We start from the raw sequence: 15,278 nt of genomic DNA, 5'->3' as shown, positions 1-15,278 counted from the left end.
AATACGAACAGCCAACACCACCTGGATTTGCTGGGCCTGGCAGGGTCATTTCTGCCTTGCATTTTGAGGGCTGTGTCCCTTTGTTGATGTATTCTCACTCGATGTTCGAGTGAAGTCAGGTGCTTGTGGGGAGGTGTGGAAAGCGAGAGGAGGGAATGCCACATACAGCTGCATGTTTGTCCCTAGTTGGTAACTCAGGAGGTGACCGTTAATTCCTGGGATGTGTGCACACATGTGAAAAGAGGTCACGCTCAAATTTTAGGTTGGCACAGGCCCTCTCCATGCACGTTTGCACGGGGCCTCCAGGGCTGGAAGTGGCAGAGAGCTGCAGGTTCTGACCTCCATGCAGAGGCAGAGTGGGGGCCGCAGGAGGTGGGATTCGGACCCTTTGGCTTTGGAGGGGTGGGTGTCTCACTGCCTGTCTCCCCTCCTCCTGCTCTAGGGAGGCGGGGGAACCGCAGGTGCTCCTGGAGAACGCGGCAGAACCGGGCCCCTGGGAAGAAAGGTTTGTCTGGACAAGGGCAATGCGTGTTTCTGGAGGCCAAGCCGCCCCTCCCCCAAATACCCCATCCTGACTCCCTCGTCTGTCAGTCTGTCCAGCTGCTTGGTGTGCACATCCTTCTCCTCCCCTCTGGTCTCTTCCACCCGCCGCCCCCGCTGACAGCAGCTGGGCCGGGGGGATCACTGTCCCCGCCTCGAGGGTGTGCATGGGCTGTGAGCAGTGGATTGGTGTGTATTCACATAGCTAGGACACCAGCCACTGCTGGCCTGCTGCATCTTTCCAAGTCTGGGCTCGTGAGGATGGTTCAGGGAGCCCAGGGCACGTCGGCAGCCCTCAGGACTGCCTCCAGACGCTCTGAGTGTTCTCCAGATGGGCCGGCAGCCTCGCTGGCCGCACGCAGCTGGTCCAAGGGCCCCAGAGCCCGGCGGCTTTGGGTAACAGCAGCTTGCTGGATGCAGGCTGACGGTCTGTAAGCCCCGGGAAGAGCTGCTGTCCTTCGTTTGAGACGCAGCATTTCTCAGGGAGAGCAGTGAGTTCAGGCAACTCAGACTCACCTCTCTGCCCCGGGTGTGGCCTCGGGGTTTCACTGCTGACCCCACGCAGCCCTCTTTCCTGTGCCTGCCTCTCTCTCCTCCCCGGCAGCCTGTCCCCTTGCTGTGATGAGGGAAAGAACAAGCATGGAAGCCTGCCTGGATTCTCTTCCAGGAGTTCACGCATGAGCCCTGCAATGTAAAAAACTCACTAACCTCAAAATCTAAAAGGTGAAGCTGGCAGCTTGTGACAACCTGCCAGTGACATCACCCAGAGCAAGCGCAGTCCTGAAACCACAGTTTGAGTCGTCTCAGCCCTGTTTCTCATGTCTAGGGTGAGCCCGGAGATCCAGGACCTAAGGGGAGCATCGGGAACCGGGGTCCTCGTGGGGAGACGGTAAGGTCGCCACGTGCATGGGGCCCTGGCTTCTGTCGACTCTGCTGAGATGCTCGGGGAGCAGGGAGTTGGGCCTTGGGCTGGGCTGGGCTTTGTCATTGCCGCTTAGGTTGGTTCCACGCAGAGACAAGCTGCTTCTTATGTTACTGGGGATGTGATTGAAAATAGTGAAACTTGGTGCTTATGAGTTTCAAAATACTTCTTATTTCATTGGAGGGATAGTGAATAAAGGTAGTTTTTCTAGATTTTTTTTTCCTTAGGAGTGAATGTGGCGGTGTCTTGACCCTCGAACCACCTTCATTTCAGGACTTGCAAATGCTTTTCAAGTCCAACTAGATGGAGCTTTTCTGTAAAGAAATAAATGTCCTTGGTTTAAAATGGAGTGAGCTTTGATAAGATCTCAGTTCAGACTGAAACAGTTTGTTTTGAATGAGATATGAACGTGAAAGTGTTAGTTGCTCACTCCTGTCCGACTCTTTGCGACCCCATGGACTATAGCCTGCCAGGCTCCTCTTGCCATAGAATTATCCAGGCAAGAAGACTGGAGTGGGTTGCCATTTCCTTCTCCAGGGGACCTTCCTAACCCAGGGATCAAACCCGGGTCTGCTGCATTGGCAGCCAGATTCTTTACCATCTGAGCCACCAGGGAAGGAATGAGATATCCCAGAATGGAAATTCTTACTTTGAGAATTCATTTTAAAAATATTTAAAAATCCTCTAAGTGCTTACTTACAATAATGTTGTAACATATATTTCTATCTAGGGAAAAAAAATATCTCCAGGACATTGGGGAGTTTCCTAAGATGAGTTATGACACCTAAATACTACATACATGGGCCAGGTTGATTTGACCCGTGATCCCAAAGCTTGACATTATTATTCTTGTGTTTGTAATTTCTCTATAGTGAATGGCAGTTTAAAAATCCGTTGCTATTACTTCGTCTCAGAAGCAGAGGGGAAAAATAAGATCAAACTTTAAAAACTACTCAAATCATTGAAAAAAAATCTCTTCTTGTTTCTGTTTCTGTTAATTTGGGGCAACAACTCTTTAGTTGTTTAAAACTGTAAATTAACTAAGGAGCATGTTCTGCATGTGTTTTAGAGGTATTATTGTATATTTCAAGTACATTCTTCTGATTCTTTTGGAATAATGAACAGTGTCCAGTTCAGAGAGCCCCCCAGGAGAGAGTGACAGGGACAAATCTCTGAGTATAGGGAGACGGGTTTTGGGAAGAAAGGAAATCTAGAGGTGTGACCTGGAAGGAAGGGAAGGAGCGCCCAGGAGAGGGGAGCAGGGGCTGAGCAGAGAAGACTCAGGAAGGTGTAGGTTGAGCCCCGTGTTCTTTCTTTGAAGTAGAATCAAAGACTCATGGGGCTTCCCTGGTGGCTCAGTGGTAAAGAATTTGCTTGTCACTGCAGGGGATTCGAGTTCAGCCCCTGGGTTGGGAAGATCCCCTGGGGAGGAAATGGCAACCCACTCCAGTATTCTTGCCTGGGAAATCCCATGGACAGAGAAGCTTGTGGGCTACAGTCCTTGGGGTTGAAAAAGAGTCGGACGTGACTTAGCAACTAAACCAACAACAACGAAGACTCATAGATCCATAGGTCAAGGTGACCTTCAAGAGTCCTGTCGACTCTTAAGATTCCCTGGCTCCATGACGCTTTGCTTCTCCATCCAAACAGCATCGTTACCAATAGCTTGTAGCAGTTTTTCACATTGTAGTCCACGAAGCTCACCCGCCTATAGACACGGTCTAGTTCACACTGAAGGGTGGGTGGGTGTAGGAACTTTCCCTGAACTATACCCTGATCTGACGCACTGCTCAGGGCTTTAGACAGAGAAGGTCGTGGAGCGCCTGACATGGGCCCCTGCAGCAATGCTGTCTTTCCGTTCTTTCAGGGAGATGATGGGCGAGATGGAGTTGGCAGCGAAGGTCGCATAGGCAAGAAGGTATGTATCTGCCGAGGAGTCTGGAACTCTGACATGTTGTAGTTTTAAAGATTTATCTCACAAAATTTAATCGTAACATGGTGAACTTTTTCTCTTGGTGACACTGGATCTATTTCTGTTCTGCTTGAGAATAATTTATGTTAGATGATTTTAAGCTGGGACCCAAATATTGAGTCATTTATTTATCTTTTATAGGGAGAAAGAGGATTCCCTGGATACCCAGGTCCAAAGGTAAGCATTCCCCTAGTGGGTAAACATCTTCATTGTTTTGAATGAGTCTGATGGGAGCACGGCTGAAGGTCACTGTATCTTGGGTCCAGTTGTGGGTCAGACACTAACTGAGTGACCCTGGGAAAGACCCAGCTTCTCTAAGACCTTCCTTCATCAGTCAGATAAAGATGACAATATGCACTTGGCATGGCCCTTGTGAGGATTAAATAATGACACTGCAATAAAATATAAACCTTAAGATGCTATAATCTATACACATGGATGTGTGCATGCTGAGTCGATTCAGTCATGTCTGACTCTGTGTGACCCCATGGATAGCAGCCCACCAGGCTCCTCCGTCCACAGGATTCTCTAGGCAAGAACATTGGAGTGGGTTGCCATTTCCTTCTCCAGTAATCTATATAATGCTGTCATTAATGTGAATTCTAAGTTCAATAATGTTAGACTAAGTCTATACTGGTAACTCAGTGGAAAAGTCCATCAAAGTCCAGCCAAATCCATTTGGCTTCCCTGGGTAGTGTGATTCGGAGGTCCCCAGGGACCCTCAGTTGGACTTGCCACTCCAGAGCTTAATGTGCTGCTTCCTGGCTGTCTTCCCAGGGCAATCCTGGTGAGCCAGGGACAGACGGACCACCGGGACCCAAAGGCATCAGAGGCCGAAGGGTAAGTTTGCCTGCCCCTTGGCCGAAGGTGGAGAGCCAGAACCTTCGTGGCGGCAGGCCTGAACCCTGAAGACTCCATTGCTTCTTTCAGAGTTACCCTTCTTCACCTGTGACCCGGCTGGAGATTGTGGGGGGTGGGAGTAGAGGAGCCCTAACCCTGGGCTGACGTCCTCCTGACCCCCTGCAGCTGTGTCGGTGCTGTCTCCCTTTGGTTATGCTCCCCTGCAGGGAGGCCTGGAGGGCCCCCTCCTCTGATACATCTCGAGGGTCACTAGTCCACGGTGCACTCCATGCATGGCACCAGGGGACTCAGAATGAGTGATGTTGAAAGTCTGTGTGGACACAGTCATTGGTCATGCCCATTGGATGTTGCAGACACGATTTCATGAGACACACAAAGTGCTCACCAGGGTTCCAGGCTCGGGTCGAGCAAGGCTGAGACCCTGTATTCCCTCGTCTCCCCATTGTGCTAAGGCTCCTCTTTCTTAAGCTACTTTTTGTTGTGTGTTTTTCTCCCTAGAGGATATTTACTCATCCTCTAAAATTGCACTGAGTCTTGAATTAGCAATTTGTGACCTAGAAACAGGGAAAGGCGTCTAACAGGTATTTTTAGCTTAAAATCCAGTTAAATTCATCATCATCATCCAGTTAATTTGCTCAGTGAGGACATTCAAACTAGATCATATACTACTCACGATGGAGTCTGAAAACACTGGATTGGTTCTCTACATTTGAAGAGTGAGCTCACGATCTGTCAGTTCCTGATTTCTTGCACATCCATTGTGGTCTTATTAAAGGTTCCAGCATCCTCTCCCCTTGACCTGCCAGAGAACAGAGTTTGGGGAGATGCACTCTGTTTTGCTAGGGCCACTTGTCCCCACACTGAAGGCCTCTTGAAATGAAAGATTCCTCTTGGTGATGGGGAACGTCGGACAAGATCACATCTACCACCCCGTCCAACTGTAGGAACTGAGAATTCTCCCTTTTCTGTCACAACTGAGCCATGTGTATTCTGCTTCTAGGGAAACTCGGGACCTCCAGGGATAGCTGGACAGAAGGGAGACCCCGGTTACCCAGGGCCATCTGTAAGTACCTACCCATTCCCAGTCGAGCTGCCTGAGGGCTGGGAGCCTTACACGTGGTCCTTGAAGACTTTCCACTGTCTCCTTTCCTTACGAAAGAGTTGTCTGCATTTTTGTTGTTTATTTGGCTTTTAACCAGTTCCCTTTTTGATATCACAATGAAGAAAAGAGTTTTTGAATTTTAGAGTACCAAGACAATGGTAAAGCAAATTTCATGCGAAATTCTGTAATCCAGGGTGTATTGTAAGTTGCCTTTAAAATTTCCTAGTGTAGGTTTTGAGGTTTGTGTAGAGGGCAAAGAAAAGTAAACACATCTAAATACCTCTTGATTGCATCTTGAGGAAGTTTAGTAGAGATCTCGGTTTGGAGGAGACTCCCTTTGGGCTATAAAGTCCCCAAGGGGTTCATAGTTGAAACTCCACTAGTGACCTGCCACCTGGAACCGTGAGGGCGACCTTCTCCAGCCCTTAAACATCCTTCATTACAAACGTCTTTGTTTCCTTGCTTGAATTTCTCCTGGTACTGTCTTCTGACATTGAAATTGATGAAGTTCAAAGAAGAGTGGGGAAGATAAGGCAGGAAGGAAAATAATCCCTGAAAGAACATGTTTAAGGGTTGGGCTGGTTGAACCAGGAGAAGAAGGCAGAGTCAGGGGTTTAACTGAGGGGAGCATTTAATGGGCGATGGTTAGTCCAGTGACGGTGAGAGGCGAGCAGGCACAGCTGGACGGAAAGATGCTGGCTAGCCCACGAGAGGACAGCCTGACCCTCGGCAGCCACACACTGGGATGAGATGTCGAGGGCAGCCGTGGGTGTATCCTGGGGGTGGAATCCAGCCAGGATGCTTGGACCTGGAGCCTCACAGTAGCTCTCTTGACTTCCGGGTGTCCCTCCTGCGACAGGACGTGGGAAGCTAGGGGCAGAGTCGGGGGGGAAGGCAGATCTGTTCTCCTTGGGGAAGTGGCATTTAGACTCAAGCTCGAATGTGTGGTTTACCCTGATTGGTGATGAGCATCCTGGTTTTCAGGACGCAGGGCTGATAACCTCAACTGGAGATACTTCTGTCTCTCTTTCGCTCCTGGAGCAGTTAAGTCAAATTTAGAGGGAGAGCCTGTGAACGATCAAGGCCGGCCAGGGACCACCTCACTTCCTCTGGTGTGCATCCATGGGCCCGGGCTCTTCCTCTGCGGGACGCTCCACACCTGCACGTGTGCGAGGTCTCGCCCGTCCTTGTTTTGCAGGGTTACAAAGGCAGCAGAGGCGACTCAATGGACGTAAGTTGCATGCGTGCTGCATGAGCCCTTGCCCTGTGAGCCTCCTGTCCGCCTTCTTACGTCTTCTCTCCTTCCCTTTTTTAGCAATGTGCGCTGGTCCAGAGCATCAAAGATAAATGCCGTAAGTACGCTATTTTCTGCTGTCTGCACCGCGGTTTTATTCTTGTGTGTGGAATCTTGCATGTGGAAGCCCAGTGGACGTGGCTTTCATGCTCCTCTGTTCTTTTCCAGCTTGCTGTTACGGTAAGTTATCTCGATGACTGGATTTCCTTCTGAGGGAAGCAGAAGTCCCCTTTTCTGGTAAGTAGTGTGTCTGTGAACCTCCCTCCCCCACTTCCCACAGGGCCCCTGGAGTGCCCCGTCTTCCCGACGGAGCTGGCTTTCGCCTTGGACACCTCAGAGGGGGTCACCCAGGACAGGTTCAGCCAGATGAGGGAGGTGGTCCTCAAGATTCTGGACGACCTGACCATCGCCGAGAGCAACTGCCCGAGGGGGGCCCGCGTGGCCGTGGTCACTTACAACAACGAGGTTACCACGGAGATCCGCTTTGCCGACTCCAAGAAGAAGTCCGTCCTCCTGGACAAGATCAAGAACCTGCAGGTGTCGCTGACCTCCAAGCAGCAGAGCCTGGAAACCGCCATGTCCTTTGTGGCCAGAAACACGTTTAAGCGTGTGCGGAGCGGGTTCCTGATGAGGAAGGTGGCGGTGTTCTTCAGCAACAAGCCCACGAGGGCGACCCCGCAGCTCCGGGAGGCTGTGCTCAAGCTCTCAGATGCTGGGATCACACCCTTGTTCCTCACAAGCCAGGAGGACCGGCAGCTGATCAATGCCCTACAGGTCTGTGTTCCGGGCATCCTGGGCTCTGAGAAGGCACTCGGGCACTTCCGTGCCCAAATCTGGGGCCAGTTTGCACCCTATAGCTTCTCAAAGTGTCTAGATGAGGCTGGTATCTAAGCTGGGATTTCTGGAACATCCTGATGGCTCTGGACATCCAAGTGCCTGTGACTTATTCCCACCGGGTCCCTCCTTGAATCTTGGAAGAGACGCTCCCAGGCTGACCCTGGGAGCCCTCCCTCCCCTAGGGACATCAGCGAGCCAACCCCCAGAATGCATCCCTATTCAGGCGTTTCTCAGCCATTGTTAATTGCCATCTAACAATTAAACAAGTCATTTAAACAAATAACACGGAAGCTTTAGCTTCTGCCTGTGAAACAGCTAAGCACTCCCTTGTCATTTGCTTAAATAACTTGTATAATTGTTATAATGATAGATAATATATAAAATAATTAATCAATTATTGATCCATCAATAATGATCAATCAATCAATATATAAAATCAGTTGATCAGTTGATCAATTTAATTAGTCTTTGCTCAATGCCAATCCTGGTTGTGCTGTCCAGGATGGGTGAATGATGGTCAAGAAGGGAAACAGCGGGACCAGGATCTTGGCTCTAGTTTTAATTCAGTCACCTTCTGGCTTCAAGTCACTGAGAGTAACATGGCCCTCCCCTTTATCTCTCTGTAGCTCAGGTTTCTCAGCTCCAGAGGGGTGAACTGGTCTCTAACATCTTCCTTTCCAAACCAAGTAGTCTATGGTTTTATCACTGCCACATCAGCCAGGGAGAGTTGGGTCACTGGTGCCGTCTCTCAGGGTTTGTTCTGCCAAACTTCAGGCCAGTTTGAGCACCAGGTATTGGGTTGGGTCTCTGCCTTTGGTTTACCAGCTGTATGTTCCTATCAGGGTCTCATGTATGTACATCTCCCCTTATGAGGGCCAAGTGATCCAGAACCTTGCATGTTCCTTTTTACCTGTTTGTTTATTGGCCTCACTGGGTCTTTGCTGCTGTGCACGGGCTCTCTCCAGTTGCAGTGCTTGGGCTTCTCACTGCAGTGGCTTCTCTTGTTGCAAAGCACGGGCTCTAGGTGCACAGGCTCAGTAGTTGTGGCACACAGGTTTCGTTGCCCTGAGGCATGTGGGATCTTCCTGGTCCAGGGATTGAACCTGAGGCCCCCTGCACTGGCAGGCGGATTCTTAACCGTTGGACCGCTAGGGAAGTGCCACCACGCATGTTTCTCAAAAGGATAGTTTCAGGCAGTCAGTTATTCATGCATTCAATTATTCACAAAATAAATCATTACTGATGGTGTGTCAGAGACTGTGATTGGCAGGACTTTTAAAATCTTCTGGAAGTGATTGCTTGTTTTGTTGTTAAATCCCTTTCTGGACCTGGGCACATGAAAGAGGGATGGAGCCAATGTTGGCTAGTTGCTATTATTGTTGCTAGAAATAACAGTTAACATTGAGGACCCTGCTGTTTGCTGGAGACTATACCAGGCACTTAAGCTTCATTACCTAATTTAATCCTCCAAATAACTTCATGGGAATCTACCATTAATCCCAGATTGCAGCAGAGGAAACTGAATTCCAGAGAAGTTAAATAGCTTTGCTTCAGGTCCAGCAGAGAGTGCAGGAGAGGGGTTTGAACTCCAGCTCATCTCGTTGGAAGAAAACCTGTGCTTTTCTATTATAATCAGTGCCTTCCTTCCTAACCCCACTTCCTAAGAAAGAGAAGCTATTGGGGGGTTATTTAATTGATGTGACTCTAATGTTTTCTTCAGCTGTATTCTCAAATGGTAACGTCCAGTATATTCCTCCTGAACATTTCTTTTTGTTTAAACCAGATCAATAACACAGCGGTGGGACATGCCCTTGTCCTTCCTGCTGGCGGAGACCTCACAGACTTCTTGAAGAATGTCCTGACGTGTCACGTCTGCTTGGGTAAGGTGCTTCTCCAAGAGGAAAGCCTGTCCAGCGGCAATTGCAAAACACACCATCCACAGGGGGACACTGAGTGAATAATCACCATCTGTACAAAAAGCCTGAGTTAAACGAAGATTCACGTGGCCCTGTATTTACCGGTGTAAATGCTGCATATGTACTTTCCATGCCTGAAGCGGACTCGCCCCAAACAGAGCCTGTCTCTGTTAGGAGAGCGTTGGGTTCCATAGGTAATAAAGGAGTAAGTGGGCTCTGCTTCTGTTTTGACCTTGGAGTCCAGAAATTAATAATCTGGCTTTGTGACTTTCTGGAAAACACTCTTCAAGGAGTGGCAGAGAAGTAAGGTGTTTTTCTTCCCTTCTCCGCCCTTCTGACTCTTGCATTATGCCAAAAGTGTTCATTGCTTAGTCGTGTCTGACTCTTTTTGACCCCATGGACTATAGCCTGCCAAGCTCCTCTGTCCATGGGATTCTCCAGGCAAGAATACTGGAGTAGGTTGCTATGCCCTTGTCCAGGATCTTCCTGACCCGGGGATCGAACCCAAAGCCATATTAAAAAGGATTTTAGCTTGCTGATTAGTTTCCCCTGGTAAGTGTTAATGCTAAGTCACTTCAGTCGTGTCCGACTCTGTGCAACCCCATAGACGGCAGCCCACCAGGCTCCCCGTCCCTGGGATTCTCCAGGCAAGAACACTGGAGTGGGTTGCCATTTCCCTCTCCAGTGCAGGAAAGTGAAAAGTGACGGTGAAGTCGCTCAGTTGTAAGTGTTAGGTGATGAAAACTGAAATCTGGCCACGATAATGTCAGCAAGGTATACATAGTTGTACATTATGTGACAATTTTAATGACCCCAGACCCTCTGCAGACTGACGTGCAGTTTCTCACTCTGAGAGTGACAGAATAAACAGGCTGCCATGCTTCTTTCTAGACATCTGCAACATTGACCCATCCTGTGGATTCGGCAGCTGGAGGCCTTCCTTCAGGGACCGGAGGGCAGCAGGCAGTGATGTGGACATCGACATGGCTTTCATCTTAGATAGCTCCGAGTCCACCACCCCGTTCCAGTTCAACGAGATGAGGAAGTACATCGAGTACCTGGTCCGACAGCTGGATGTGAGCCCAGACCCCAAGGCCTCCCAGCACTTTGCCCGCGTGGCGGTGGTGCAGCATGCGCCCTACGAGGCGGTGGACAACGCCAGTGTGCCGCCTGTGAAGGTGGAGTTCTCCCTGACCGACTACGGCTCCAAAGAGAAGCTGCTGGCCTTCCTTGGCAGCAGGATGACCCAGCTGCAGGGGACCAGGGCTTTGGGCCGCGCCATCGACTACACCATTGAGAACATCTTCGAAAGTGCTCTCAACCCCCGGGACCTGAAGATCGTGGTGCTGATGCTGACGGGCGAGGTGAAGAAGCAGCAGCTGGAGGAGGCCCAGAGAGCCATCCTACAGGCCAAGTGCAAAGGCTACTTCTTCGTGATCCTGGGCATTGGCAGGAAGGTGAATGTCAAGGAGCTGTACAGCTCTGCCAGCGAGCCCAACGACGTCTTCTTCAAGCTAGTGGACAAGTCGACCGAGCTCAACGAGGAGCCCCTAATGCGCTTCGGGAGGCTGCTGCCATCCTTCGTCAGCAGTGAGTCCTGTGTGCCCTTGGTTTGGGAATGATAGCTGGTGTGCCCACGTCGACCTGTCCATTCGTTCAGCCGGTGTCTATTGGCATCTCCCACGTCCCAGACACACTGGTAGGAGCTGGGGTTGCAGTGGACATAGATGGGAATCCTGCCTTCTTCCACTTGTTTGTTCAACCGGACTTGACTGGGCTTCTCCCAGCCACAGGCTGTGCTCCTGGGGGCCAATGGTCGAGGCGGGCACGGGGGTCAAGTGCACATTTATTACGCCCGACCCTAAGCATGCTGGTCACACTGAAGTGTGTCCCCTGGGGGACCAGGGAAGCTTCTAGAAGGAGCAGAGTTGATCTGATCTCACCCCCCAATCCCACACTTGGCTGCTTCCAAGCCTTTGCTGTTGTGGCTCTCGCTCGTTGAAATGCTCTCCACCCTGCTTTAGCAGTGAACCCACGTTCATCTTCAGAAATTCCCTCCATGTGCCCCTTCTCACTGGGGTGCTCCCCACGCCCAAGGCTTGAGCATCATTAATCTGGATGCTGTACTTACTGCATCTGTTACATGGCCTCTTGTCATTCATTCCTGGATCTGTGGTCCCCGTAGACCACACGTCCTGGGGGAGGTGTAGCATTCACCACTGCCTTGTCCAGAGTCAGCACAGGAACGTCTTACAAACAAGGGAGCTTTATAAAGTATACTCTGCACCACCCCACCCCACCCCCCATAAAATTTTAGGGAAAAAAAATGTAAAGCAAAGCTGGGCTGGCAAGTTCACGCAGGGGTCACTATTTCTGTCTTCAGAAGTTTAAAAACAGAAGCTTCCTTAAATAGCATTGAGAAAATGTTGACAGTAATGTCAGCATTGTAAATGTTGATTCTAATCTGACGTTCAAGAGCTTGGAGCTTACTTAGCTCTGCACTTGATTTCTCCTCTATTCCTGTCTTCCTGCACACTGAGTAAATGTCACCTTTAACCTAATCACCCAAATATCGCCAAATAGAAGATACTGATTTAAGGTGCTTTATGGACTGAGGACCGTTACGCTTCATGTTTCAAATCACTGGATTTAGATCATCTGGAAGAATGAATTGATTCAACAAGTGTTTATGGACTACCTACTGTGTGATCCATTTAACTCCTTAGCAGAGTAATTTTAATTTGCGTGTGGTTCACATGCACTTAAATTTTTTTTTCCCTCTAGGTAAAGATGCTTTCTACCTGTCCCCAGATATCAGGAAACAGTGTGATTGGTTCCAAGCAGACCAACCGGCAAAGAATCTCGTGCAGTTTGGTTACAAACAAATGTAAGTGATGATAAGAAGTGTCTCAGAAGCGAGAGTGCTAGAGGGCACGCACAGGTCCTTTAGCCAAAACATAACTTTATGGGGTGAGGATGCTGAAATCCAGAAAATGGGACTTCCCAGAGGTCACGTGGAGCATTTCCAGAGAAGAATCTGTCGTCTCCATTGGTTTTTGCTGTGTAACGAACTACCTGAAGCTTAGTGACTGACAATAACAACTGTTTAATTTGCAATTCTGTGGGCTGGCGGGTTTTGTTTGGGCTCAGCTGGGCAGTTCTTCTGGCCTCGAAGGGGCTCACTTAACATGCTTGTGATCAGCTGCTGGTCGGCTGTGGACTGATGGTCTGGGGTGGTCTGACATGGGTCACTTGTCTCTGCTCTGTGTGGCAAGCCTGGATTTGTACCCAGGGAGACTGGGCAGGGTTCCAAGAGAGATGAAAGTGGGCAAGCCCCGCTGAGGTCCAGGCTGGAACTGGTGCACTGTTCCCTATGCTCTGCTCCACTGGCCAAAGCCAGCCTTGCTAGATTCAAGAGTAGTGAGCTGGACCTGTTGGGGAGACCTGCCACATCACATTGTTAAGAGCATGGGTACAGAGAAAGGTGGGCCTTTGGGCCATATGTCCCAGCAATCTAACCAGTGTGCAATGATTTCCTATAGAAGGATTAGACACATGAAGCAAAAAATGGACTCCAGTCTTCTTAAAAGGATTAATGCTGTACTAGCATAGGTGATGGTGGTTACTGAAGGAGGCGACATGTATGATCTCCTGGACAGAGCATGAGGGGGTTGAGAGGTGGGTAGGGCTGCGGTGCTCACAGTGATGCTGGCCACTTGGCACATGCTCTGTGGTCTTATGTCCAGTGCTGTTGTTGATGTCAAATCCAGGAACAGAGAGGAGAGCAGTATGGCTGTGTGATGGGGGGACTGCAAAAGGGGGGCATGGTGACAGGAACTGGGGCCAAGCACTGTGCCAGCAATTCATGCCCTCCAAGAGAGGATGGAGTGTCACACTCTGGGGAAAAGGCAGGTTTTGGCTGTTGAGTCCAAATGAGATGCAGATTCGGGTTAGCCTTGCAAAGTGACTTCTTGGCTTCTCCTAGCTGACCCCCCCAGGTGGCCTCTTCCTACCACCCTTACGTACTTCTCTCTGCATCCCTTAACTCCTTCAGCTCTTGCCTCTGTCCTCACAGGGAGCCTTTATGTCAGCCTCAGTTCAGTTCAATCACTCAGTCATGTCTGACTCTTTGAAACCCCATGGACTGCAGCATGCCAGGCTTCCCTGTCCATCACCAACTCCCAAATCTTGCTCAAACTCATGTCCATCGAGTTGGTGATACCATCCAACCATCTCATCCTCTGTCGTCCCCTTCTCCTCCTGCCTTCAATCTTTCCCAGCATTGGGGTCTTTTCTAATGAGTCAGCTCTTCGCATCAGGTGGCCAAAGTATTGGAGTTTCAGTTTCAGCATCAGTCCTTCCAGTGAATATTCAGGACTGATCACCTTAGGATAGACTGGTTGGATCTCCTTGCAGGCCAAGGGACTCTTAAGAGTCTTCTCCAACACCACAGTTCAAAAGCGTCAATTCTACATCACTCAGTCTTCTTTATAGTCCAACTCTCACATCCATACATGACCACTGGAAAAACCATAGCTTTGACTAGACAGACCTTTGTCAGCAAAGTAATGTCTCTGCTTTTTAACATGCTGAGTAGGTTTGAAATAGCTTTTCTTCCAAGGAGAAAGTGTCTGCAGTGATTTTGGAGCCCCCAAAATAAAGTCTGTCACTGTTTTCATTGTTTCCCCATCTATTTGCCATGAAGTGATGGGACCAGATGCCATGATCTTGGTTTTCTGAATGTTGAGTTTTAAGCCAACTTTTTCTCTCTCCTCTTTCACTTTCATCAAGAGGCTCTTTAGTTCCTCTTCATTTTCTGCCATAAGGGTAAAAGTGTGGTAAGCCTGGTAAGTTGAAAATCATTCCTAATCCAACAGTGACCCTCCTCTGGTGCTGTGATGCTCATCCTGCTAGAGTTGGGTCCACAGGTTCTATTTTTCTAGCCTTTTAATATGATCTGTCTAATTTCCCTTGAATATTCCATCACGTTGGCTCAACTTTATCTTTAGGAAAACAGAATGAACAAAACAACGTAGGGTTTGAAGTTTTATGATATCAACTTGAACAGAATATACTGTATATGCCATATAGCATGACACTTCTATAAAACAATAACAATCATCTCAGCATAAGAAACAAACAAAACTGGGTCTGTGCTGTTGTGTCTGCTGGTTATGTTGTTATTCTTTTTAAGGATTCAGAATAAATTAATAAATTGTGAGAGAAACAACTACACACACAGAAATTAGTACAAACAAAAATACACAGTGAGTACTGGGACTGAACTTATATGTCGACCTCATAGTTTTCCAGCTCAACACGGCATCTTGCTGCGTGGATACCTTCTTACAATGAGAGTAGCTGTTAAATGAGCTTAGTTTTTGGAGTGTGTTTTTCAGTTGGTCAGTTTTTAGTCTGTTGTTAGTCTGTTGTTAGTTGCTAAGTCATGCCTAACTCTTTCTGACCCCATGGATTGTAACATGCCAGGCTTCTCGGTGCTCCACTGTCTCCTGGAATTTAGAGTATTATTTAAATATTATTTTATTTTTTATTATTCATTATTGGTAAGTATTATTATAATGACAATATTTATTTTTGTTTCTTTACTCTCTCCCTGGTTTTACTTTATACATTGAAAATAAGATGACAAGTATATTTATAGTACAATTGAAGTTTCACTTCTAATAATTCTATTTTTTATATGCTGTTAAATGTCTTTTCTGTGGCACAGATCCTAAAAGGACACATTTAGTATATGTAATATTGTATGTAATATATATAAACTACTGCATGTGTTTTGCTGAGAGAGCAAATTTTACATAGCACATGGAATT

The 15,278-nt window shown here is 48.5% G+C and overlaps 1 protein-coding gene across 7 annotated transcripts in view; it reads left to right on the top strand.

Moving 5' to 3' along the window:
• Positions 1-15,278, top strand: part of COL6A3 (collagen type VI alpha 3 chain) — a 90,876-nt gene that overhangs the window by 59,660 nt on the left and 15,938 nt on the right. For all 7 annotated transcript variants that reach the window (XM_027537998.1, XM_027537997.1, XM_027538000.1 and 4 more), the window contains 13 exons: positions 443-505; positions 1,367-1,429; positions 3,330-3,380; positions 3,576-3,611; positions 4,212-4,274; positions 5,296-5,358; positions 6,596-6,628; positions 6,713-6,749; positions 6,860-6,871; positions 6,972-7,465; positions 9,312-9,408; positions 10,336-11,034; positions 12,229-12,331. In XM_027537998.1, the coding sequence (XP_027393799.1) occupies positions 443-505; positions 1,367-1,429; positions 3,330-3,380; positions 3,576-3,611; positions 4,212-4,274; positions 5,296-5,358; positions 6,596-6,628; positions 6,713-6,749; positions 6,860-6,871; positions 6,972-7,465; positions 9,312-9,408; positions 10,336-11,034; positions 12,229-12,331 (1,814 nt within the window). The remainder of the gene's footprint in view (positions 1-442; positions 506-1,366; positions 1,430-3,329; positions 3,381-3,575; positions 3,612-4,211; positions 4,275-5,295; positions 5,359-6,595; positions 6,629-6,712; positions 6,750-6,859; positions 6,872-6,971; positions 7,466-9,311; positions 9,409-10,335; positions 11,035-12,228; positions 12,332-15,278) is intronic.

Source organism: Bos indicus x Bos taurus, chromosome 3 (assembly GCF_003369695.1).
Source record: "Bos indicus x Bos taurus breed Angus x Brahman F1 hybrid chromosome 3, Bos_hybrid_MaternalHap_v2.0, whole genome shotgun sequence".
Taxonomy (NCBI): Eukaryota; Metazoa; Chordata; class Mammalia; order Artiodactyla; family Bovidae; genus Bos; species Bos indicus x Bos taurus.
Note: the sequence above shows the minus strand (reverse complement) of the source record. Positions and strands in the feature narration are given on the sequence as shown.